General features: G+C 40.4%; 1 protein-coding gene across 2 annotated transcripts; it reads left to right on the plus strand.

Moving 5' to 3' along the window:
• The first annotated feature begins 150 nt into the window (after positions 1-150).
• LOC134638640 (serine/threonine-protein kinase N2-like) lies at positions 151-26,879 on the plus strand. 2 transcript variants are annotated; one of them, XM_063489409.1, is made up of 20 exons: positions 151-514; positions 776-959; positions 3,681-3,832; positions 4,361-4,559; positions 6,648-6,770; positions 8,240-8,346; positions 13,199-13,342; positions 15,055-15,130; positions 15,221-15,413; positions 15,635-15,770; positions 16,049-16,092; positions 16,228-16,285; positions 16,390-16,481; positions 16,849-17,025; positions 17,175-17,237; positions 17,321-17,397; positions 17,563-17,705; positions 17,835-17,942; positions 19,199-19,279; positions 19,855-26,879. In XM_063489409.1, exons 2-20 carry the CDS (start codon positions 782-784, stop codon positions 20,056-20,058), a joined length of 2,355 nt encoding a protein of 784 aa, XP_063345479.1. In that variant the 5' UTR covers positions 151-514; positions 776-781; the 3' UTR covers positions 20,059-26,879. The 2 variants fall into 2 exon arrangements, with proteins under 2 accessions (XP_063345479.1, XP_063345480.1); XM_063489410.1 differs by having other exon boundaries at positions 776-941.
• The last annotated feature ends 13 nt before the right edge of the window (positions 26,880-26,892 follow it).

Consider the following 26,892-nt stretch of genomic DNA (forward strand, 5'->3'; position numbering starts at 1 on the left):
AGGCTCTTCTCTGCTTTGTCCCAAAGAGAGCACCAGCAGCTCTGCTTGCCTTTTGGTTGGTGGCAGAGCAGGAACATGTGGTCATGCAACGGCCAATGCCGAGCCCTGAGCAGGCAATCGGCGCTGTCAGAGCAGCAGCAGCAGCAGCAGTGCTGGCACTGGAAAGGAACTCTGCAGAAAGAAACCCATCTAAAAGAGACAGGGAAAGGGGAGGGGGGTGGATTTGATTACAGACCGGAGGATGAGGATGCAGTGGGAATGGCATGTTGTAGAGGAAGAAAAAAGAAAACAAACAAGAGGACAGGCTGTTTGATCAAGGTCTAAAGATGTAGGAGCTGCATCCGAGGAAGCAGGCAGTCAGTGTGTCTGTGAACGCACCATCACATCAGGGGACTTGTTGTGGTTCAAGGATAGTGAAGGTGGAGAGGTGCAACCCGAGAAGTCCCCTTCCGCCACTTCCACAGAGGATGACAGATTAATCCTTATTCAGCAAGGAGCGAAGAATCACCCCGAGGTGAGTGAAGTGCAAAGTCATAGTGTTTCCATCTGATCTGAGCAGGTTATTCACACTTAATCCATGTCTACTTTCGCTCTTGTTTTGGTCCAATATGTAAATGAGTTGTGTGTGTAACCCTCTCTCTGGTGAATTCCTCACGTTCCACCACACGTTACGCTAAACTCTGTCTGTGTTCAATCAGCATGCTGCTCCAGTCCCAGCTGACCTGTCTGTGATGAAGTGAGGCTTGTTGTCTCTTGATGTGATGTTGTTATCCAGGATCAGATGTTGTCCACGGCTCAGCAGATGCTTCAGGATAGCCGCTCTAAGATTGAGCTGATCCGACTGCAGATTATCAAAGTCGCCCAGGCTGGCAGCAGCAGCAGCAGCAGCAGCAGCGGTGGTGTTGATGGTGGTGGAAACCCTAACAGCTCCACTCATGGAGGTCAGAGTGCTGGGACAAGTGAGTCCCCTATAATACTCTGTTCTTCTACTTTATTTAAGTGTGCAAATTACCTTGAAAGAGGCGTGAAATCATCTATTATATTGCCCGTGGCCAGTCACAACAATTCTGTTCGGATTTGGATTTTCAAATAACTTGTCTCGTTAACCCAGAAGGAGCAACCGAGTTTCCAGTGCATGCAGATATGTGGTTTGAAAATTTAGCGCTTTAATGAAGGTTTTGCCAGAGCTTCCATTTTTTGAAAGGGGATTATCTGTTTGACTAAGGTTTTCCAACAACACATCACAATTCAAAAGCTTTTCTTGTAAGTGAAAAAGTATGAGTTTTTGATCCAGAGATACTGTGATGTGAGTACTTTATCATTTGCTGCCAACAGTCTCCTGTGCCAGTTATGATGACAGTATATTGCACTAGTGAAACTGCTCTGACACGATTTTTAGAGACAGAGTGTAAGTGTGACATCTAAACTGGTGATATGTGCCATTTGTGAAACTCTGAAAGTAATGTTTAAAAAAATGATTCCTGCCTGACGGAATATGAGACAAGTAACTCTATACCATGGCTCCTCAGGTCCTATTTCCTTTCTTGGACCTCTGACCTCTTTTCCTCTCATTGATTTCTTAAAATGTTATCATCTACAGCCAATAAAGGTCCTCTTTACTACAGCAGGCAGTTTCATTCACTGTATCCAAGTGTCAGCAGAATGTGTAAAAGCAAAGGCTGACTCTAGCAAATGGTTTTCTCAATCCATCCATCCATCCATCCCCTCCTTCACCTGTTTTAATGGGAGACTGATGGATTTCCAAGCCAGTCAAGAGACATAATCAAGTCCAGTTGGATATTCCTAAAACACCTCAGATAGGAGACGTCCAGGAGGTATCCCTAAACATTAGCTCCTTTTGATGTGGAGGAGTAGCAGCTCTACTCTGAGACCCTACCAAACACCAGACACCCTTTGTAGAAAGCTCATGTTCGTCATTTGTATCCGTGACCTCATTATTTTGGTCACTTCTAGCAGCTTGTGGCCATAGGTGAGGGCAGTAATGTAGATCGACACCTTTGCTTTCAAATTCAGTTCCCTACAGCAGACCAGTACAGCATCTGAAACAATACAGCAGCTGCACAAATCCCCTTTTCAACCTCTAATTCCCTCCTTGAACTACTCCTTCACTTAAGACAGCAACTCATTCCCAACCCCAAGCGAGCACTCCTCACTTTTGACTGAAAACCATCGCCTCAGACTCAGAGAGGCCAGAAAAAGTGTGATTCACTAAGTCACAGGCCAAACCCAGAGACCATGACAATAATAATTCAATGACTTATGGTCGAGTAGAGACCATAAATTACATTGCCATTATTGTTGCGGTAGCAACCTTTCCATTGATGTTGCTTTGGTTAAATTTATTGTTACCTTTAATTCTCAAAAATATTCCTAAATATATTTCATGTTTCAGGTGACAACAACAGTCATCCGAACCAAGTTATATTGTAAATAGACCTCCATGTGTATCCATATTAACTAAAAATACCCTTTTACTCTTTTTTTAAAGCACTTCCTAGTCTCACTCCAGTGTATATGTCAGACATGGTGACAGCGAATGAACCAGTACAACCCGTCTGGTCATCCAGCATAAATCTACTAATAGTTAGGTACTCCTTATTCACAGTGGGTCGCCACATTGTGCAGCTCCACTTTTTGAGTGTTGTAAAGTTTATTCTATTGCACAATGATTCTCTCTGTTCAGTATTGTATTTTTTTTGATTGTTTACAGTTTTATTTGATTGACTTTGATTATTTAAAAATGTCTTTGATGTTTCAACCACTGTTTTAATTTGCCCATTTTTGTTACATTTTGTTATGTCTTATTATCAGTAATTAGGTCAGTCATCCGTGAAGTGTTCTGAACTGCATTTACCTCTATGCAAGGTATATAAATAAAAGAGAGAGATCCCCAGTGATCTGATGATCCCTGTCAGCAAGCATTTGGTGACAGTGGGAAGAAAGAACTCATTTTAATAGGAAGAGAACCAGACTTGTAGGGGTGGGTGCAGGGAAACAAAAGAAAGAAGAGAAAAACGAGGACCATAGAGAGACAGGGACACAACACCAATTACAGGAGAGAGAAGACTCGAGTTAATGCAGTAGTGGTGTGTAAATGCATGGGCATGGTAGAATAAATGCTACCTAAGTGCATCATGGGAAGTTCTCCAACTGCCTGAGCCAATAGCAGCATAACTAATGGATGATTCAGGGTCACCAGATCCAGTTTGCAAACATCTACTTTTAGTAGCAGACTAATGAAAATTCAAAACAAAATAAAATCAATTGAATAGAACACAAGTATAATAACTCTGCAGCTCTTGTCAGTCACTGGTTTTGATTAATTTTAAGAAATATGTTTCTCCCCCCCCCCCAAAAAAAAAAAAAAAAAACAAGCAGCAAGAGAAAACAGGATTCTTTCATTTCTGGGTAATATATTTAGTATGCAGTGTTCTTCTTCTTGTATCAACATAGCAACATTTGAAGGTTCTTCCCTAGCTGCGATGTTTCAATCCTTCCTTTTAGAGCTTTTCTACATTTTAAAAAAGTGTCAGCTGAATGCCAGACACATAGAAAATGTAGTGTTTTTAACTCAGTGACATTTGAGACAAAAGGGTTTACTTCTTATTTAGGAATACTGATAGCAGGTATCAAGACTCTCTCTTTCTCTTCCCTCTCAGGGATATCTCCCCTCGCTGCGAGTCTCGTGGATGCTCGCTTGGTAGAGTTGCAGCACTATGTGCAGAGGGAGTCAGATGCATTGGTGCTGGCCAAAGATGTGGTGAAGGAGCTTGAAGGGATCTCATCGTTGGACCAGAAGGCCCTGGCTGAGGTAGGACTCTCAGTCACATTTATTTTAAAGTACGTCAGAGGAGAAAGGAGTTTGTTTTAAGGCATGTCTAAAAAATCAGAAGAATTTTCTAAAAAAAAAAAAAAGAAAGAAAGAAAAAAATGGAGACTGGCTGTACTGTGCAGCTAAAACCACTTTTTCAGATGGAGGATGAACTGAGGGGCGGCACCAAGGTCCAGTATCAGATAAAGAAAGATGATTTTGAAGTGTGATTCATGCAAGACTATTATAGTATAGGGTAAGAAAAAACATGGGGCTGGAAATGTTAAATATTGACTTTCATGTTTGCTCTCGTTTGTGTTTAGTTGTGTTCTGAGCATCACTTTCACTGATTAGCTAATATAATAAAAACACAAAATAAAGCAAAATTTACAAAAAATATATATAACATCTAAAGTCTGAAAAATATGTTTATGTTGGAAGTAAAGCAGCACAAACAATATCCAAAAATACTAAACAACCTATATTTAAAAGGCCAAAACAACAATATAGTCTTTATCTTCTTTGCAGGCTCAGTCTCGGGTGCAGGAATCCTCCCAGAAACTGGGTCTTCTGCAGCTTTCCCTGGAGAAATGCCTGAAGGAAAAGAACCAGGAGCCTCTACAGCAGCCTGCAGGAGGGGGACCTCCTTCTACCCAAAACCCCACAACTGGGTGTCCCCTTTCCACCTCGCCATCCGTCTTCTCCATCAGACCTGCCTCCTTAACCGGTACCAGCACAAACTATGCTTTTTCTGAGCAGTACTTACATTTAAAAGTGTGCTTTTAGAGACAGCTTTGTTTGCAAATTAATTTACTAGATCATACCTCAGATATAGGTATAGTCATGGGTCAAATGTTTCAATAATTTGACCCAAAAAATCTGTAAGAATATACATAACACAGTTTTTAGTGAAGGTTGCACAGTGCATTAAGTATGAATTAGCCTGTCAGCATTATCTAAAGCTAAAATGGACAGTGCATGAGAGGGGGGAAGGAGAGTGTGTCGGCAGGGTGGAGTGAGTGAAGACGTGTGTCAGGTGTGATTTGTGGCAGGATAGAAGCGAGCGTGAGAGGGAAGGTTTATAAGATGGTAGTGAGACCTGCTCTGATGTATGGTTTAGAGATGGTGGCACTGACAAAAAGACACGAAGCAGAGCTGGAGGTGGCAGAGGTGAAGATATCGAGGTTTTTTATTGGGAATGACCAGGATAGACAGGATTAGAAATAATGACATCAGAGAGACTGCTGAGGATGAGCGGTTTGGAGACAAAGTTAGAGGCAGGACTGAGATTGTTTGGAAATTTGCAGAGGAAGGACAGAGGATAAATTGGACAAAGGATGTTGAATGTGGAGCTTCCAGGCACCTGATGTAATGAAGGAAGACATGTAGAGTTTTGACAGAGGGGATGCCAGCGAGAGGCTGAGATAGAGACAGATGATCTGCCGTGGCGACCCCTAAAAGGAGCAGCTGAAAGGAGGAGGAGCCTGTCATTATTAATGATGGTTTAAATACCTGAAATCTCTCTCCATGACTACTTTAAGATTGACTATCATACATATCACATCATCAATACAATTCTTGTTTATGTCAGATTCTGATCCCACCATCTACTCATACAGCAGACCAGGAAACGTTGTTCCAATCTTCTGTTGTCCAAGTCTGGTCATTCTGTTCTTATCGAAGTTATCATAATCAGGTTGTTTTTAATCTTTATTATAGTCTGTTGGCCATGGTTCACTACTAAACATAATGTGGTGATCAGAAGTGGAAAATTACAATAAAATAATGCTAAAAACAAAATACATGCATAAATGAACCCACTCAGTCATTTGGAGATTATGAGACAGACCTGATTTTCACGTTTTAAGGGATTATTCAGGGTAGCTTCTCTTTTTATTTTCTTTAGCTGCATAATAACCTCCTGCTCCTGGAAGAAACTAACAAACAAGCTTACAGAGGAAACTAAATTTCATGAAGGAACTGCTCTTTTTAAATACAAATCATTCACTTATTACAGAATCATATGTTTAATTATAGGCACATTTTATGTGTTGGTACATTCAGAAGACCGGAAAATAACTGGATTAACTAATTGCAAGTGTACTAATTAAACACTATTTTTAAGTAGTTATTCCCAGGAAATCTGTGTGAAATTATTACTGACCTTTAAAAATCTCTCCTAACATTAATTTGCTCAAACACCTACATCTCAAAGAAAGAGAGAAAAAAAACATAAAGCTAACACACAACTCTTTCTACCGGCACCATTCCTGCCCAGTGTTGGAACATGGCTAACCATACGCTGACCTCTGGCAGTGGATAATCAGACATGTAATCTGCTGGTTTTGGACAGTTCACTTGTAAGCCCATCTCTCCCTGCTGGAGGCTAAAAAGGCAAAAAAAAAAAAAAAAAAAAGCCTCATGATGATGATGTAACGAGGAGACAAATCCTGGAGTTGCTCTGTATGCGGCGAGCATTCAGATCGGGTCTCACTCGGGGTGATTTTGTGCTTCACAGCTGTTAGCAGTACAGAGAAAGGGAGAAAATGAGGATGTGAATGCTCAGCGAGCAGCTCCAGACAGCGCTGATTAGAAGCATGAGAGATTTATTCATGCAGAAAAAGAAAAGGTTTTATTTTAAAAGGCTCCATTCATTTTGGTATTAAATGCAATTCATTACTAAGGACTTGGGAAGGGGAGGCATTGTTACATAATGTAGTGATTAAGTATTTTGTGAGAATATAATCATTTAGTGATCATTTCAGGATGTTTTTAGAATCTTAAAGTTTGTTTTGTTTTTTAAAAATGTCTTTAGGCAAACTTGAAGTCCGGCTTCTTGGATGTGAGGATTTACTGAAACCTCTGGGAGATTCAGAGCAAGAAGACCATCCAAACACTGCAGAGACACCAGCTACTCACAAACCAGACGGACCTCCAGGTAAGCAGACATTTTGCATTTTTAAAATGTTTCCTTGGACACGAGTGATTTGATCTTAGTTGGAACAAGGAAATAATTAAATTGATGTTTTTATGTTCATTTATAGTGCCACATTTTTGCTTTTGCACTCTTCTAGAATAGCTTTGCATCATCAACAATTCAAAATAATTTTTATTTAACTTACACTGAGCCTTTGTGCAGCACTTCAGGTCATCTTCTGAGTCAAACAAGCTCAAACAACATCCTAACTTCTCCAACCAGCCAACTTTCTTCTAATTGGCTGTCTCTTGCAAGCAGAAGGTTTGACAATCTGGTCACTTTTACAGTGTTTTCTAAGTGGATCATTCAGTAAATGCAAACACTTTAGAGCATACTCTGCACAATAAAAGAAAGATTATTAAACAGCTTTATTAATTCCAGCTCACGTGAGATTACATTTAGCTGCATGAATAGTGTGACTCCCGGTCTCTGTTTTAAAAAGACATTTACATCAGTATGAGAGTGCCACAGTGTCACAGCCGAACACTGAAGTCTGGTGCTGTGCTCAATGGGTTAACCTACTTTTTTGTGAAGTATGGAGTGCTTTTAAAGGTAATCTATTACAATAAGTGAGCTTATTACTTTAAATTACATCATATCCTCTGTCAAGGATGTTGAAAGGTCCTTTGTTAAATGCCCTGACATTTAGTTGTTATTTTCCTAAAATAGAAGATAAATAAACCAGCATGATTTCATAAGCTTGATCTTTTAGAAGGCAAACCGTCTGGCTCCAGTCAGAGTCACATGATACTCTCAGAAAAGTACTTTTGTACCATTAAGAGTACGGTGGATAATTACTGGGGAGGTACCCTCTAAGGCAGTGCTGCTGAACCATTGACAGGTGTTTCTTATTCATTAACCCTTTATTGACCATGGGCCCACCGGCGGGCCCATTTTACACGTAAATTTGAAGGGCCAGTCAATAAAGTGTTAAGGTACAAAGCATCTTTATGCCTTGCACCTGCTTAAAACCAGCCTTGAACCTTCAATGTAAAGGTACAAAAAAAAATATCTAGAAAAAGTTGTGTGCAGGGGTACCCATTAATTTATTGTTTATTACTCATTCATCCATATTCTACTGCTTTGGTGGGTCCAGCAGACTAACCCCAGTTTCTGAAAATAAAAACCTTTTATAGAAAGCTCCCAGCATTGAATGTTGGATTTTCAAAATTTAAGACTTCAGTTAGTAATACAAAATTTATCAGGATGATTATTGTCATATTTTCAGTATAAAAGCCCCTGATTAGTTAGACAAAGTTGTCAGAATTATTAGAATTATGTTGGATTTACAAATTAAAAGCACCTAGTAAGTTATTGAAAGTTAAAGTTTCATTTAAAAAAAATGAACATTCATATAAATCTTCACTGCTGTAAAGATCAAGCCTGTTCAGGACACAGCCAGTAAAACGTAAACATTTGTCTCACCGCAGAGATCAGTGGTGTGCTCAGGCTGGACGGCAGAGTGGTCGGCCGGACGCGCTGGGCAGCCATCAGCAGGCTGAGCTGGGACCAGACGTTCTACATCCAGCTAGAGCGGGTGAGTCCCTACAGACCTTCAGATACTTGGAGTTAACCGAGTTAACTGAGGAGTGGGAAAACAAAAAAGTAATAGTCCGTTTTTATTTCCTAGCATAAATTATGTCAATTTATCAGACTGTTGCTCATCTCTTTTGTCATAATGGGTCTCATTCAGTGAAATGTTAATACACTAAACACAAAGTGCACATTCAAAATTACCATCAGATTCATGAAACATGTTCACTAGTCATTTTTGTTCTGACCACAGAGCTCATGTTAGTGAATCAGAATCATGTTTCTCACCATCTGCAGTCTGCCACGTCACACAAGGAAACATATTTACCTCAAGCTGTAGAGGAGAAAGCCTGTACCATTAAAACAAAAAAATTAAATCAGAATCAGATTTTGAACCGAGGAAACTGAAACAACAGGTTGGCATGAATTAAAGCAACTGGAGTTTAAGAAGCACCAGGGGACTGTCAGAAACCTGGGCTTTGTTCCAGAAGCAGGTTTAGTGAAAAGAGTTTATTAATCCTGAGATCAGGGAAACTCTAGGTTTTCTGTTCCAGAAAGAGAATTAACGTAAACTCTGAGTCAGTTGCCATGTAATCTGTGTGATCTACATGTCTTTACTGTCAGGCTACAGCTGAATAATTTGATTTACAAATGAAATGTAAAATCTGCTCAAATTCCAGTGGTATATATTAAGAAGTAAAGTCTGCAAAACCAGGCTTTCTTTGTGTTAGCTGGCTCGACAAAACGAAAAACCCCAGTTGAACATGGGTTATGAACGGTCTGTGTCAAACCAGGATTCTTCTTCAGGGTAAAAGGGGGCATTTCATGTGTCACATGGCTCGTCTTCCGCAAAAAGGGATCGCTCTGAGATCAATCATCGCTCAAACATGCTGTAAATACAGGAATGAGTTAAGAGGAGACACTTCCAATTTTAAACTGAAAGAAGCATAAGTTACTGCGGCCAACCTTGTAAAACTGACTTTAAACTCAACGTTGCTCACTAACCCACCAATCTCACTTCGTAGTACACCCCTTGGCTTCATCTGTTAATGAAAATTTGGGTAAATAATGACTGGACGACACTGAAAAAATAAAAGGCCCTACCCTTTAAATACTTGTTGCCGTGGTGAATTAAGTTACCCGAGCTCCACTAATGAGGGCTTTCTTTCATTACTCATGGCCTTAACTCAGGGTGACGATACTCAGAGTTGAACTAACTCTGATCAGCCTTTCTGCAACCAAAGACCTCAGGGCTACCAGTCGCAGCATTAATTAGCTCAGAGTTTCTGGAACATCATGTCAGGGTACACTCATGTTTGGCAGCTTTTACTAAACTTTTTGATCATATCAGTTATAGTGGGAAGTTAAACTACAGAAAAACAGAGTAGCACATATTTTCCTCTCGTTTTCCCCATGATTTAAACCGCTGCGACGGCGAGCCAGCTTTCAGCATTTGTGAGTCATTTTTCATGTTCGCTCTAATCCACACCGCCCACGTTCAAACTGGCCTTCCTGCCCATTTACTTCCCTCCCAATCATCCTGTTTCTAATTACAGAAATGAGGCGCTGTTTGAATACTGTTCAGTTGCTGTGCAGCACACTCACCGGTTCAAGGAAACAAGATCCATTACAATCTGTTCTTCTTGTTATGACCTTTGTCTGTGTGACATTGATGCAGATAAAAACAGCATCAGCAGCTTAGTACATGCTGTAGTAACACTTCATGTGCTGACAAGAACAATATAGCAAGCACCCAACCATATAGACTGTACAAGGGCGCTGTGCAGGTCAGAGAGTAATCAGACTACACACATGTATCGCAATGAGCAGGAATAAGGACCCACATGTAGGAGGCAGAATTCAGAAAGCCCCAACAAATAGCAGGCTTTGATGGCCAATGAAATGAAGTCCAAATGAGAACAAAATCCACAAAAGCAAAGAGGTCAGCATAGGGCAGGCACATCAAAAGATGTCTTGATAGAGGGAAGATAAGACTGCATATACACAGAGTGCTGATTAGGATCAGACACAGACAGACAACTATCAAAATAAAACAGGAAATGAACAACCAACCATTTCTGAAACAAAGAAAGACTAAACATGAATGGACTAATTCGGGGGGAACAGAAGGACAATGATAAAGAAAGCTGGACTAAAGAGAAGAGGGTGGAAACAAGAAGACTAAGAAAAAACTAATAACAATAAAAGAAACCAGAAACACCCAAAGTCACTGTAAGAACATGAAAGTTAAAGAGGAGCCAAAACACACAAAACAGAAAGTCATTACCAGGAAAACCATAAAGTATAACACTGGAACCAAAGACTGAATAAGGATAATAAACAACAAACACAGAAATCTAAATTCCAGTCTATAAAACCCAAAACAGAAACCCAAACATGTTAATTAAGAATTCAAAACCCCAAAACAACACAAAGCCAAGGACCATGACAGTATGAAGAGACTCCTCTCAGGGACATATGAACTGGGAGAAACAACATAAAACCAAAACACAGCCCCAAGGTCTTAACGAGTTCCTTTGGAAAGAACACAATCAATTGAAACACACTTCTTGACTATTTTGAGTTTAGTTCAGAAGAACTGGGACAAAATAGACAAAGTCAGGAGTACAAGGATCTCGTCAGATTCACCTTACACTGTGTGCCCTCGCCCAGCCCACCCCTCTCTGTTTTTCACCCGGCACGGCTGCAGTATGTAAGTGCTTCTCTGCACAGCACATTAGGCGACTTCCAGCGTAATGGATGGTCAAATGAAAAGTGGAGATGAGAGAGGGGGAATAAAAAAATAGATGCAGCTAAATGGTGAAAATAAATCTCAGAGTGCAGGTCAGTCAAAAAGTCCAGTTAAAACAACAATGCTTTTATGCATTGTTGTAGTTTAAATTCGGTGAGCGTGTATGAAGTCTTACAATACTTTTGCTGGATGCTTTACTATAAACATAACCATCTGAATGCTTATAAGATGTTGGCTGATGGTTTTGCATGTCAGTGTGGGACTGATGTATTCCTGGTGAGCTTTTGATGGTGCACTTTCAGCCTTATCACACATTGACAACTCAGTCAGTGCGATCTTTTCTGCAGTTATGGATACAGATGCTCTGCACCCCCTCTTATTTTGAGTGTAATTCTTTTGCCATGAGGAAGAAAGAGAAAATCTGATATGGTTGCAGCCTTAAATAACGCAGAGCCAGTGATGGAGTCAAGTTACCGTATTGAATTATTGTTTCACTCCATCCTTGGATGCTTCTTTACACTTCTGTGCTGCTCTGAGATTACTCTCAGGGAGCGCCTCATTTTGCCTCAACCATATAAGCAACGAATCCCAGCTTAAGAGATTAAAATATCACCAAATAACCATGAAGAACGAGAACAAAGGGGTCTGAAAATAATTAATAAAAATCCAAAACCCATCACAACAAGTCCAGCACCATGAAAATTATATCTAATATAATAGTTATTCAATAAATGCTTAATAGTCATAGTATTGAGCTGCTTCCTTGCCAAAACCCCCCGACAATTACAGTTAAAATCTACAATCTACACACGTATAGACATGACCTTTAAAATAAAGTAGCTGATTGCCTGATGAAGGTCTTGTATTAAAATCTTGTAGATGAATACAGTGTTGTGGGTTAGATAGTGTGTGGCGGTGAGTAAAGAGACCCTGACGTATCTGCATCCGTAATAAGAGCTGCTTGTAGTTGCTTAAATATGCAGGAAAGGTGCTTCAGCGCTTCATTTATTATAGCAGATGATACACTGAGCCATCATTAATGTGTTTTCCATTTCATATGATAATCTGAACCTACAACTGCAGGTAATAACCACAGATAAATTCTGAACATTACTTTGCTGTGACAACATTTTTAATGTATAAAAACCGTGATATAAATAAAGATTAAGAGCTATAATTGCAGTCTTTAGGGTTATAATGGATTTTTTTCACTTTTTTCACTCATCTTTTCACTCTATAAGCTATTTCATTCTTTCTTTCTTTCTTTTTTTCTTTCTTTCTTTCTTTTTTTATTACAGCCTTTGTTATGTTCCTTCACGTCTTTCCTTGTTTTTGCCACTTTTTCCATGAAGTTAAAGTGACTAGTAAAAGGAGGTTTTTCCCCATCTGCTGAGCCCTACTCCATGTTTCACTGGCAGGAAGCCATTAAATTCTAGTGTATCGTGGGTGCTGTTGTGCATCATGATGAACCGAACCCTCCTACCCATTAATCCCTCAGTGAACATTCTTGCGCCATAGACTAAATTGTTGTTGCAGTTCAGTCTGAGAGCAGCAGGGGTCGCCCTCTACCTGCAGGTATTAGTTCATCACAGACTGAGCTAAAGACATGCTTGGTACTGTAGATGCTTGTTTGTTTCAAGTACTTGGTTTCCAATTTGCAGTACTGTAAGAAAAACAAAAACATCCTGAAATTAGCAAAGAACAATTAACTTTGCTGAAGATATTGTTTGACATTTTGATTTTTAAAAAAGTCCAAAAACATCACCAGTTTATTCACTAACAGCTGCAAACAACCTTTGGCTCTATTAATTAGAAACACTCAGTTAAACTGAAATATAATAAGTAACTTTACTCCTCTCACCAATCCACAGTGAAACTTTAAAGACTCCAGCAAATACTCACAGGCTTACTTTAATCTAAAAAAAACAGCCTCATAACAATGAGTCAGTGATCACAAACATGATTGAACCTCTTCTAAAGATTCTCAATTGCAACAGAAATGAATCACAACATGTTGCTACTACCATTTCAGTCATGGTGGTGCTCACTTCCCGCTCAAACCTTCAGTCTGTGTTTTCTCTGCTGGTCCTCGCTCTGCTGGCAGTCCCGGGAGCTGGAGGTCGGTGTCTTCTGGCGGGACCGGAGGGCGATGTGTGCAGTCAAGTTCCTGCGACTGGAGGAGATGATGGAAAACCCAATCATCAACCAGGGGATAACTTTAGAGCCACAGGGCCTCCTCTACACTAAGGTACATACAACCACCTGCCTTGTGTACGGTGCAGTGGCAAAGAACAACAAAACATAGATACACACATACAGCATAAAGAGAGCAATCGGCTTAATCATATTATACTAGATATACACCAGAAAAAGTTGTAGTAAATGCCGACATTAAGCCTGGTAAGTCATTCACTAAAGTTTGCCTCAGCATCAAACCAAGTTCCTACAGGTCACATCCAGAAAGGCAGGAGATTTTAAGATTTTAAACTAAACGCTAAACCTGACAGGAAGTCAATGCAAAAAGACTGGAGCCGATTGACAGATGAAAAAAACAGTGGATTACAATAATCCAAGTGAGAGGAGATGAAGGCATGAACAAGCATCTCCAAATCACTTTTTCAGACTAAAGTTTAGCAAGATTTACTAACTGGAAAAAACAAGAGTGGGTCAGAGACTTTTTGTGAGCATCAAACATCAAGGACTGATCAAAAATGATCCCACGGTTCCACATGTTAGAGTTTACTGTGAATGACAGGGACCCCACTAGCTGCTTGAGCGCTGATGTTCTCAGGAGCAATTATTTGTCACCTAGCCTTGCACCCTGATTGCATTAAGACAGTCGATTGAGCTGGATATCCAGTTCGTGAGGTTTCAAAGAGAGGTACAGTCGAATGATCTCGGCATAAAAATGATAAGAAACTATTTTAAAACTGCTGATAATATGGCCTTGTGAGGATATACAGTGAATATAAAAGAGAACTTAACCAAGAAAAAACTGAATGATAAAGAAGCAAAATCAGAGTAAAACTCCCCCACCGAACCCAAAAATCAGTAAACCTGTGAGGTAAACCAAAATCACTGCCATGCTGTTTGACCTGTGGATCAAAAGCTGATGATCAGCGGTATCAAAGGCTGAGCTGGGGTCCAGCAAAGCAAAGACTTGGAACAGTCAGTCTTATCTGCAGCCATCAAAAGGTCATTGGAGACTTTAAGGAGAGCTCTTTAGTGGAGTGTAACTCTCTGAAACCAGACTGAAAGAATACTATCTCCAAAACTTTGCTTAATCGTGTCCCAGCAACCTTTTCTCTTATTCTGGAAGGCATATAAAAGGAGGTTTTTAGATGGACCTATAACTCGTGGTAAGTGATGGGTCCAGGTTTGTTTTTTTACAACATCAGTTGGACAACACTGAGATGTTCAAGTGGTAAGTGGCAAACTTAATCTGCTCAGTCTTTTGTTAGTCATCCTGTTCCTGAACCCTCGGCAGCCCTGAGGGGAGGGAAAATCAGATGCAAACGTGCTTTAAAAGTGTTCAGTGAGCTGTTTAAAGTCAATATTATTTCATTTTAACATTCTCACATTAATCCAACACACTTCAGAGTCCCATAAAGAGCTGCATGTTGACAGATTTCAGTGTGGTTGTAGGAAATGTAATACTAAAGATAAGAGGCATCTACTATAGATGCTCCACATTATGTTCTGATTTAACAAAGTAGAGTCTTATTGAGGAACAGAAATCTAACATTGGGTGAGCTTTGGCACCACACTCACAGCTTTGAGCATTTCACTGTGACACTATGCCTTTTTTCTGTCTCAAATTAATCCACACATTAATCAGCTAGTGCCAACTATCACAGCCAATAAGGTGCAATATAAGCCATGCTTTTTCATCCCAGTTGGATAGAAATGCAATTAATTTCTCAAAAGTTAAAAGAAATCTGTTTGTTCTGTATTTTGCAGCTTCGATTTATTGACACTGTGCTCGAACGGCAGCCAAAGCTGAGACGTCAGCGGTGCATCTTCACTAAAGAGAGAGGTACAAACACAAAAGCCCCCAAACAGATTTATTCAGATTGAATTTGTGTTTCTGCAGTGAAATGATGATTTGATTTGTTTTCTTTGTCAGGGAAGAACTTTCTCAGAGCAGCCCAGATGAACATGAACTTTGCCACCTGGGGTCATCTGATGATGAGCATCCTCCCTCGCTACAGCTCCTTCACCACATTCAGCTCATCTTTCTCTGCGACCCCTGACCTGGTGGCCAACAACGCGCCCCATGCAACTGAAAAGGAGCCTCAAACTACCACTTCACTGCCAAGGTATGAACTAATCATAAGTTCAGCTCACATTGTGATAGATAGTTCTTATTGTGTATTTTAGCTGGATTTTTTTTATTTTCATGTATATAGTACCGTGAGGAGATAAAACTTTTCCAATGATAATGTCAGTAGTTTGACTCCAGGTCCTGGCCTCTCTCAGTATTTTTTGACTCTCTACTATCTCACTACATTTTTCAACACTTGTCTCTGTGGGCCTGCAGCGAAGCTCCAGTAATCAGACTGAGCATCACTGAGGATCAGCCCTCTCCCACCATCCTCGACCAGGAAGAAAACACAGCTGGCATCATCAGTGCAGTGCACCGAACATCATCTGTGCCCGCACTGCAAGAAAAACTGGTAAGTCATTAGCAATAGTTGACACGCCAGTGCATTTAGAATTTACACATTTATATATGTGGCGAGAGACAAATTAGCTTTAGAAGAGTGAACTGTATCCAGTAACAGATTATAAGCACTAAGAGTAAGGATCTAAAGCCACACTGGCAGCTTTGTGATGTGATAATGGCCAAAAACATTAACTTTTCTGCTGATATTACAGGTTTAAACAGCAGGTTTTAGAAGATCTAAACATGTTCTTATTGAGCTCTAATTTGTCATTGAATTTTTATTTGCAGTCCTCCATAGAAGAAAGCGAAGATCAGCCTGTATCTGCTCTAAAGTACACACACACACACACACACACACACACACACATATACGTCTTCACACACTTCACACTCTACGTCCTCTTCTAAAAATTAGGAATTAAGCACCATCCTTATTTTCTATTTTTGGTCTTTTTTTTTCCCAAAAGGATGCAGGTGGAAGATTTTAAATATATCTCAGTTCTTGGCAGAGGACACTTTGGGAAGGTAAAAGTTTGAAGCTTTTCTGTAAAACACTGTGACTGAGCCAAACGTCTTCTCTTGTTTGTCCTCAGCTGATCAGGGTTAGATTTGCTGTGAATGTTTTCCAGGTCCTGCTGGCAGAGTTTAAGAAGACCGGAAAATTGTATGCTGTCAAAGCTTTGAAGAAAAGAGACATTGTGACTCGTGATGAAGTGGACAGGTGAGTGGAAGGAAAGACAAGAATGCTTTAAATCTGCATGCAGGTGCACGTTTTGTGATTATCAATAAGAAACCTCAGATTATAGATCAATGGGATGCGTTTGAGTTTTGCCTTCACTCAGTGTCTGTTATGGCCTATAGATAAAGGCCCAAACTGTTTTTGTATCTAGTTTCTAATCATGCTTTTTAATGCTGTAAAGTTGGACATTTAAACACTGGAGTCTAAGGGAATTGACTTCCTTTTGGAGCCAGCCTCAAGTGGTCATTAGTGGAACTGCAGCCATGGACGTTATTACTGAGCTTGACAAGAAAAACTCACTCTTTGCAGCTTTGAGGATAATACCTGAGTGATGTATTTTTTTCTGCAGTCTTATGAGCGAGAAGAGGATCTTTGAGATGATCAACGCGTCCAGGCACCCGTTCCTCGTCAACCTCCACGGCTGCTTCCAGACCAGCGACCACGTCTGCTTCGTCATGGAGTATTTACCCGGCGGTGACCTCATGATCCACATCCACAATGATGTGTTTACCGAGGCTCAGACCAGGTGTGCATAAAAAGAGTAAACATACTGCCTGAGAGATTTCCAAATATTGATTTGTTTTCTTTCCCTGACATAGAAAACAAATCAAATCAATGTATTTTTTAAGGTGTTGTTATCCAACATCTCTGATCTGTTGTTGCTATCATGTACAGGTTTTACTCAGCATGTGTCCTGCTTGGTTTAGAGTTCCTGCATCTGAATAAAATCATCTATCGGTAGGTGATAAGTGCCAAAGTGATCTCATGTTACAAGAAAACATTTGGCACCCTTCAGTTTGTGTACTCTGTGTTTTAAACAGAGATCTGAAGCTGGACAACCTGTTAATGGATGCAGATGGATTTGTGAAAATCACAGACTTCGGACTTTGTAAAGAAGGTGAATCCATTCAGCACACCTGTCTGTACTCTAATTTCTGGCTCAGCACAAGTAGCAGTAGCCACATTCTTACCTTTTATACTACTACCCAAACAGAATCAGTTTTATGATTTAAACTCTCGATACTGCCATCTGAGAGGACTGAAGTGTGTGATGTATCGGCAGGGATGGGACACGGCGATCGGACCTCAACTTTCTGTGGGACTCCTGAGTTTCTTGCTCCTGAAGTCTTGACAGACGACAACTATACGCGAGCAGTGGATTGGTGGGGGATGGGCGTCCTCATCTACGAAATGCTTGTTGGAGAGGTTATTCATATATAACCTCATATTCAGTTCAGCTTTTGCTGAAAGCTTTTAATGTCATAGTGATCAGTGCAAAGTTCCACAGTCAATCTCAGTTGAGCCTAACTCAGCATCTTTCCGCCCTCCTGCTAGTCTCCGTTCCCTGGTGAAGATGAGGAGGAGGTGTTTGACAGCATCGTTAATGATGACGTGCAGTATCCAACCTGCATTCCTCCTGATGCTGTCGCCATCATCCAGAAGGTATTCACCTTCATTTGACCTCTTGCATTTCTCGATTATTTTTTATAAGTCACACATCAAGTTGTGACAGGATTTTAATTCATTTTGGCCATTTATGAAATGGCCAATGTTAAGTACAATATGCATAGATAACTCTTCTGTAAGGTAAGAGACTCATTGCTTTATCTAAATGTCAACCAACCAGCTGTGCAAATAGGGCGCTATGAGCCACGAAAAACCCTGCATCTATTTTTATAACCATTTTTCCATCTAGGCTAATAAACACACATTATCACATCAGCACCTATAGCATGTTTAGAATCACCCATAAACCTTAAAAAACATCTCTTATGACTGTAAAAGGCAGCTAGAGTTCACAGAGGAAAACCACTTCATGCAGGAGTAGGGATGGGTATCGTTTAGGTTTTATCCGATACCGGTGCCAAATCGGTACTTTTGAAACGGTGCCGGTGCTTAAACGGTGCTCGAACCGGTGCTTAAAGAATGGAGAACACAAACTTTGTCCAAAAACCTCTTATGTTTTTATTTTTAGCAGTCTCTTTTTTTCTGCAAAATGATAAGCACCGTCCAGCCCCACACACGGGGCGATCCGCGCTAACTCTCTAATGGAGATTTACCACACCCGCAGTAGATGTGTGAGGTGTTGCAGCAAGCTATCAAATACGGTGCATTACTCGGCTTTTAAAAAAACCTTATGCGTCGCCAGGTGTTTCATCAGATTCGAGGTGTTACCTCCTTTGCACAGTATCACCTTAAAGCGCTTGTTGCAGGCTGCTGAGTTTGCCTCTTTTGCTGTGAAGTACAGCCAGACTTTTGACCGCTTCGCCTTGGGCGTTTTTAATTTGTAGCTCTGCTCTAAAAGAATGTACGTACCTGGGCCCGCCTACTATCCTTTGAAAGGTAAAATGATTGGCTAGAATCCAAAGTCTATGACATCTCAGGAAAAAAAAGCACTGAAATGTGTGCTGCTTTTCGGTCTGGTTACTACTGTTTATGTCAGAACCATCCCTATCCAGGAGGTTCATATGTAGATCCTTTTTGCAATGAGGTGATAGTACTATTTTTTTGCTTAACTCATAATTACTTCTGAATAATATTTCAGAAAGATTCTGGTGAAAACGTAGAAGTCATATTGCACCACACACTTTTTAGAACCTAATCCTAGAACCTGTAATTGCTGATTTAAATTTGAGTATAAAATACGGCGAGTAATGTATTTCAACCTGAAACCTGAAATCATCCGTGTTTGTTCACAGCTGCTGAAGAAGAATCCACTGAAAAGGCTCGGAGCTGGAGAGAGGGACGCAAACGAGGTCAAAGGAGAGAAATTCTTTGAGGTATCGGATCCATATCAACTGTTTGTCTTCACTTTCTTTCCACTGAACTACTCTCTGACATGTAAACATCTAAACAACATGTAAACAAGCTGAGTAGTCGTTATAATCAGCGTCTACCACTCCTGATTCAGCCTGATAAGTGATGAAGCACTGATTAGTACTGATTAGACAGTGACTTAACCTGTCCACACACATCAAAGCTCTATAAGCACCTCTATCTCCTAAATTATTGATTGATGAGTCAAAGTACTAAAGCTAACCTGTTATTGTTGTTTTCTGCTCCATGTTTTTATTCTCTGACTCTGCTACAGTAGCTTTGCATGATTCACAGTTCAAAATAATCCTTATTTATCTCAAACTGGGCCTTGTTGCAGCCACTCCATTCACAAAGTAGTTGTTTTAGCTGTTTTTAGCATTTTTTTTCTTACTGCCTCACCCTCGACAACACAAAGTTTGAACTATTTTCTTGATGACATCATACACTGCCAGGATTAGAAAAAACTGCCTGAAACTGAGGAGGTAGCATAGTCTCGCAGAGATAACTTGTTTTCTTTAACTTTGTGGCTCTTTTGCAGACCATCGACTGGGAAGCCTTGCTAGCGAAGAAAGTAACGCCGCCCTTCCTGCCGTCGATCAAGGAGCCCACTGATGTCAGCAACTTCGACAGCGAGTTCACTCGACTCCAGCCAACCCTGTCGCCTCCCTCCAAGCCCTTCAGCCTCTCCGCCGAGCAGCAGGAAGCGTTCGCGGACTTTGACTTTTGCGCCTTGCATGGGTGAAATTTAAACTGACATGACCGCAGGGGTAAATTACAACCAGAATGTCCATGTTAGTGTCCGCACTGGCAGGTAACCCACGTTTATCATAACCACAACCCTCCTATGGCAAGCTACTTTATTTATATATTTTTAGATAAAAAGCATTAAAATGCATTAGTAGGGGTTTACAAGAACAATGACAGGACTTTTATATTTTTATATTTTGGTCTGCTGTTGTGTTAGTTGATTGGTTAATCAGCCAATCATTAAAATTGATCAGTTTTGAGTCCTTTATTGAATACAGAAGTGAAACATTTGCAGATTATAACTACAGCTGTGAGGATTACATTCCTTTTACCATTTAATTTCAATCCCTTTTTAAGGCCTGACTTCAGACTTGTGATTGCCAGTGGCCTGTGATTGATACCTTTTGACAGCTTAGAGATTGTAAATAAAAACTACAAAAAAACGAATGAGTAGGTTAAAGGAATAGTTCAACATTTTGAGAAATAAGCGCAGAGGCTCAGACAGTGATATCAGTCGATTTTGAGACTCTGCACTTTACAGATTTGGTTGCACTTTATTTTACGCCGCACTGATGAGACTTAACAAGGTGGCAGTAAGTTCAAATCGTTCCCTGTGAGTGCCAAGGCTTCCATTTGTCATCCATTCTGTTCAAATCTTCTTTGGATTGAATTTTAAGGCATGCACAAAGGAAGGAAGGTGTAAGCATATCAGTCTCAGGATCATGTCTCTGCTTTTAGTCCATGATATGGCCCCTCTGGCTTCATCAGGTGATGATCTCCAGCTTGCTCCTAGAGCTGAAAATTAGACCTTAGTTTTGCAGGTTGAAATGCCCCAAGTGGACTTTTTTGTTTGTCTGGGACTTATTCAGCAGTGCAGATACTGTACCAGTTTGTTGTGGTTGAGCTACTTTCAAAGGGTGTCTGGGCTCAGCCTTAGAGATACAGTGAGGAGTTTAGTCATTCAGGAGCAGCTTAGAGTAGAGCCATTACTCCTCCACATGGAAAGGAGCAAGGTGAGGTGGTTTGGGAATCTGACCAGGATGCTTTTTCAACACATCCTAGTTGAGGTATTTTAGGAATGTCTAACTAGGAGGAGACCCTGGAGCAGACCCAGGACAGGCTGGAGGGATTAAATCGCTTGGCTGGCTTAGGACTTGTCTTGGTGTCCCCCCCAGAAGATCTAAAGGAAAAGGTTTAGACTGCTGGCTGGCTGGATGGATGGGTAGGTGGGTGGATGTCAAATCCCTTCCGGCCTGGATGTTGTTGTGAAGTCTGTAAATGTAATATAATTATCTGATCAGATACAGGTCATAATTCATGGATGATTGTCCATGGTTGTCAATGTCCATACTCATATTATGAGTATTTATTTTCTTGTCTTATTAGTGTGCCATAAAATAAAGTGCGAGCATAAATCTTGCTTGATTCCAGCTCAATGAAAGTTTCCCAGCCTGTCTTGATGCTGACTCTAAATGTTTCTGCAGCTCCACCATGTTCAAACTGATCCCATGGCTAAAAACGCTGACTGTTCACGCTATCATCGATCTGACAGCACAACAAAGATAAATAAATAACCAGGCAGCATCATTTTTTTGTGTTTCTGACTGAGCAAACAAAGTGATAATGACCCTTTATAATCTCTGCAGAGAGCCAAAGTTTGCCCGGACCGCCAGCCTGCTCTCACCTCCTCCTGCTGTTAGTTTATTTCGGAGATCTGGTGAAAGGTTGAAACAAATCTGATAGAGACAGACACGGGATGCTTGAAGAGTCTATACCTTTATCACCTCTAGATAAATATGCAATGTGCAGATCAAAAACAGGAGGTTCAAAATATAGTTCTGAATTTACAGTAGCTAAACTCTGATAATAGATTTTCATTTAAACTGTTGAGAGAAATGCTGAACTACAAATATTCTGGCTTGTATCAACTAAGCCCTCACATGTTGTTGTTACAACTTCACCTCATGTCGCTGTTATTTCCTCTGCGACACTACACGGGTTTTTCCTTTAGTGGCTACGTCAGAGGGTTGTGCATAAAACCAGGCATGTGCAGCTGCCTGCTGTGGCGATCCCTTGTGAAGTAGCTTTGTTTTACACTAAATGGTTTTTGTAAATTTGCCTCTAATACAGCAACAATTTGGGTTCCTTCATGTTTATTTATAAATGAATGAAGTGAATAACTGTCACACACTTCCCCAATTGTTCATTCTCACTTGATCGTCAGTGCCAAGCAATTACCACATGCATGAAAGACGAAATGTCTCATGTATGATGACATGATATCGCACAAGCATGATGATATCACACAGGAAAGCTACAAAGAGGAAGACAGCAGCGCTTTGCGGTAACTTACACAAAAACACTGAAGAAGACTCAAATCAAATCGACAGCCTGAAAATTAACCAGTCTTAAAAAATGTGTTTGAGCAGCAGATAGATCCCATCTAAACTTTATTAAAATTAGTAAAAAGGAACACTAGATTATTCCAAAGGAAAATCATGAGCCATCCCAAAGCCATCTGTCATCCAAGTCCTGATTTTAACACTAAAGAAACCAAAGCTAGGAGATAATCAAAAGCAACAAATTTAGTAGTAAATGTAGGTAAAAAGCTGACTTCATATGCTATAACTTGTTCTGAGCAGCTACCTATCCCACGTGGTAAGATGACCATTTGAAGGTTTACCCAGAATGCCCTTTTTGAAATTTGAAATCATCAGAAAACAGTTGAAACATCCAGGTAACAACACTTGTTTCTGTTCCTCTCCTGTATGCCACGGACACATTAAACCAGAGCAGGTTTACTATTGAAACTATGATCATTTACATGATAGTGAAGTTCAAATTTTGTGACAGAAAACTGAGTATAGAATTGATCTGAAAATGTCCCGTGGATATCTCTGGTACTTATAAAGTTTGAAGTGGGCCTGTAAATGTGGACGTCATAATTAAACAATCAGCTGATTCTGAAGGGGTCAGGTGGGATTACCTCCTGGTTCTTCCTGATGCATCATAAATGTGCTTTCAGTTTGATTATGTCCACTCAGATGATAACATGGATAAACCTGGGAGCATAAAGTCATCTTCATAGCCTCTTCAAGCCTCCTGTGCGCTGGCGACAGATGGAGCTCGCTCTGTGGCCTTTGCTTATTATTTTCTTCTCCTGCAGAGGTTCAGTATGTGCTGCCGTCTCTATGCACTGTGACAGGCTTTGCCCACTGCCTTGACCAAACAGATGAAACAAGCTACTCTGACTTCTGGTTTCAAAACCTTTAAAAAAAGAAAGTGTTAATTTCAGTCCAACATGTGTGAAGTCATTCCTTCGTCTCTGTTACAGCAGTAGGAAGCGCATGGCACTGTGGTGAACTCGTGCACTAGAAAATCCTGTAATCACTAGCAGTATAAAAGAAGCCATAGATAATCTATTATAGCCATACTAGTGATAAAGTATCTGTATTTTGAATTTAGTGACTCATATTTAGTGAGCTCTACTGATATCAAGGCAATAAAAAATAAAAAGAGGAGGAAAAAGCCCTGATTTTGTTCATGTGCTCCTAGAAATCCTGGAATTTGCCTGCAGCTGGTGACGAGCTGGGGTTCAGATGAGGCCTGGGGCTTTAAAGAGTAACTTAACACTAAATCCATCGTTTGATCAGCAGCATTTCATATTCAGTCATGTTTACTGTACAGGTCACTGATCCGGTTTCAGAGAGATATTGACGGCCTAAGCACGAGACATCCATGAATATTGTTTTCTGGGCTAAATCTGGTCAGTGTGTTGCCGGCTTAAAAAGACTGACATCCAATAAAGTGAAAGGTGAAATGTCTTTTCAGGCTATTACAAAGACTTGAATTCACAGTCACAGTTACTGAGGCCAAAATCCAGTCGAATTAGGTTCAGAAGTGAGCAGCAGATTACTCTAGCAAGCTTTCAAAACTGCATACAAGCCATTAATTTGAGCAACTCATTGACAAAATTAGAAGTTTACCCAAAGGGTGAATGGGATTTTCTCCTGATTTCTGTTTTTTTTTTTTCAATAAGGAAAGTCAAAGTTACAACTTCAAACCTTCAGAGCTTCTTTATCACATTTTTATTGTAAAACACCAGATAATTACAAAGATACTTACTATGACACACTGAAGGGGCTTTGTGTCATGTTCAAGACTTGAGTCAGGACCTAAATGCGAGCAAAAGAGGAAATGAATAAATCAAGGGGGCGTATTTATTTATAACATTAAGGCAAAAAGTTGGGCGTGAACTCAAACCCAGGCCCCTGTTGTAGCCTTTGGCATATAGGTCACCTGCTCAACCAGGTGAGCCGTAATGTGCCAAAGTGGAACTCCACTGGTGACAGCACCAGAATAAAAATGATCCAGGATTGGGAGGAAAAAGGGTTTATTTCACTGATTCTAGGCATCTTTTTAACAACTTACGAGTTCCTATTTTACCTTACATTCACACCTGTGGTGCAGTAGTTAGCACTGTCACCTTATAGGCCGGGTTTTAAATTCAGGGTCGGTGGCTGTGCATTTCCATGTTCATCCTGTATCTGTGGACCCCGAGTCCACAGATACAATCGGGTGTGTACCCTGCCTCTCACCCTGTGATAACTGGGATAACCTCCAGGCGCCCTGCAACCCTGACCTGGGTAGGAAAAGAAAGATGGCTGGATGAATTCAAATATTCACCCTGACACATGCTGGGACATAAAGACTTCTAAAAAAGACAGCTTTCCACCTTTCACATCTCAGTGCTGTTCAGGTTTTGTTTTTTTTTTTTTAACTGGAGTTAAAGCCCCAAATAAAGAAAAATCTGTATCACTGCATCAACTTTGCACTGGAGGGGCTGCTTTCCCTCTCTCAAATATTGTTTTGCAGTTATTTAACCATAGCACACACCATTTTGATCATATAAAGGGATGTATTCAGGGTGTTATGTTGCTCTTTAACAGCTCTGAAGGCCACCTCTGAGCAGGACACTGAACGCTGCACTTGCTGTCAGCTAATTTAAGAAACCATAGCAGGGCAGTCAGGTGGTTTAACTGTTGTAGCACTTTAAGTTTATGCTGCTGAATATTACATGTTACTTCTGTGTCAGTACTGTATGTATTTATGTACTCTATGTATGTACGTGAATCCTGACTGGGAATGTCAGTGTGTACAGATGTACTCTATAACGATATGCATATCATCTGTGTTTTAATGTACTCTTTGCTGTCAATAAATACAAACAGAACATTACAGTTAAAACTTGGTAAAAAAATGAACTTACTGACATCAGTTTACAGGCAGGTACCAAACATCAGCAGGTTTAAAGGCATTTAGTGTAAATAATGTGGGGTCACCACTCTCATCACTTCACAGCAGGGATGTCAAACTTATTTAAACTCCCTTCTGTCAGCGTTACGAATTTCACACATGGACCAGATTGGAGTCTTTGCCGAGCCAATTCTGGCCCCCGGGCCTTATGTTTGACAACCCTGCTTTACAGAGAGCAGTGACCAAACCTGAGTGTTTCAATCACATGTAGTGCTTATTTCTGTCTTCTCTTTTATTCAACTTAAAAAAAAACCAAACAACTTATGTGCCACTTGTACACTGATATTCTAAACACCACCTAACTTCAAGGCAAGAGAGCTCAGTTTGACATTCAGAAAATACTTAACATGGATCTGCTTTTCCTTCTTTTCCTCTTTCTGACTGAAGAGTCAAATATAACTGAGAGCCAAAAGCTGAGATTTCAGACTGCACTTAATGCTCAGATTCAAACTTTTCTTCTGTTCTTGGATTCATGTGATGTCAGAGTTTGTATATCCCTAATATATGATGATGATGATGCAGCGTGGTTTGCTTTGTGACTGGTGTCCTGTTTTCAACAAGCAAAGACGATAGCTAGACGAAGAATAACTCTTCATTAAGTGTTCAGGAATTAAGTGTTCAGATGTCCTGTTTATGGGGGAAAGTGTTTAAGACGAGCCTTTGCAAACCAGTGGTCACATCACATCAACTAAATCCAACTTCTATACACAGCCTCTGCTCTTTTAGCTTAGAAGCCCCGCCCACTGGGTGTTCAAACCTTCTGTTTGCAGATAACAGCCAAACAGAAGACAGCTGGTTTAAAGAGGGAGGAGCTAAAGCAGCTTGTTTCAGACAGAGAATGAACTGAGAGGCTGTACCAAAGATTATTTTGAGCCGTGAATCATGGAAAGCTAGTCTAGAATCCAAGAATAAAAATGAGCCCTTTAATGTGCCGTTAACACTAAGTGCATCTTTTGGTTCATAAAATCACAGGCAGCACTAACGAGGGGCTGAGACTGAAACAAGGTCCAACTCCAGTTATCCTTTCCATATTAAGAGATATGAAACTATCAACAGTTACGACTGCGTGCAGAATATCAGGTTATTTTTATTTATTTAGGTCCGCTGACCTTCTCAAAGTGTAGCTGGAATAATCAAACGGTGCCAGTGACACACGTCAAAAACACCCCCACACGCAAACCCGTGACGTCAGCTGTTGCGCATCACACGGTAAAACACCAACACTGAACGTGTGTTTCAATGCTAACTGTAAATACGGGTAAAGGGATTGTGTTAAGGCAACACTGCGCACAGATACCTCTGAGGTTTGGATTAAGTTGTTACATGAAAACAAGTCCGAGTTTCCAGCCAAGAACAGGAAACTGCTGGGAGCACCAGAGTGATTACAATCCTCCTGAGACGGTCCGCGTTTCAGTCCAAAAAGTTTCCTTTTGATTTTTGTATCTGGATAAAACAATTAAAGACGAACACTTTCTCATTCTCCTGTCTTCATCTTTGTGAAAATACAAAATCA

Source organism: Pelmatolapia mariae, linkage group LG12 (assembly GCF_036321145.2).
Source record: "Pelmatolapia mariae isolate MD_Pm_ZW linkage group LG12, Pm_UMD_F_2, whole genome shotgun sequence".
NCBI classification, from domain to species: domain Eukaryota; kingdom Metazoa; phylum Chordata; class Actinopteri; order Cichliformes; family Cichlidae; genus Pelmatolapia; species Pelmatolapia mariae.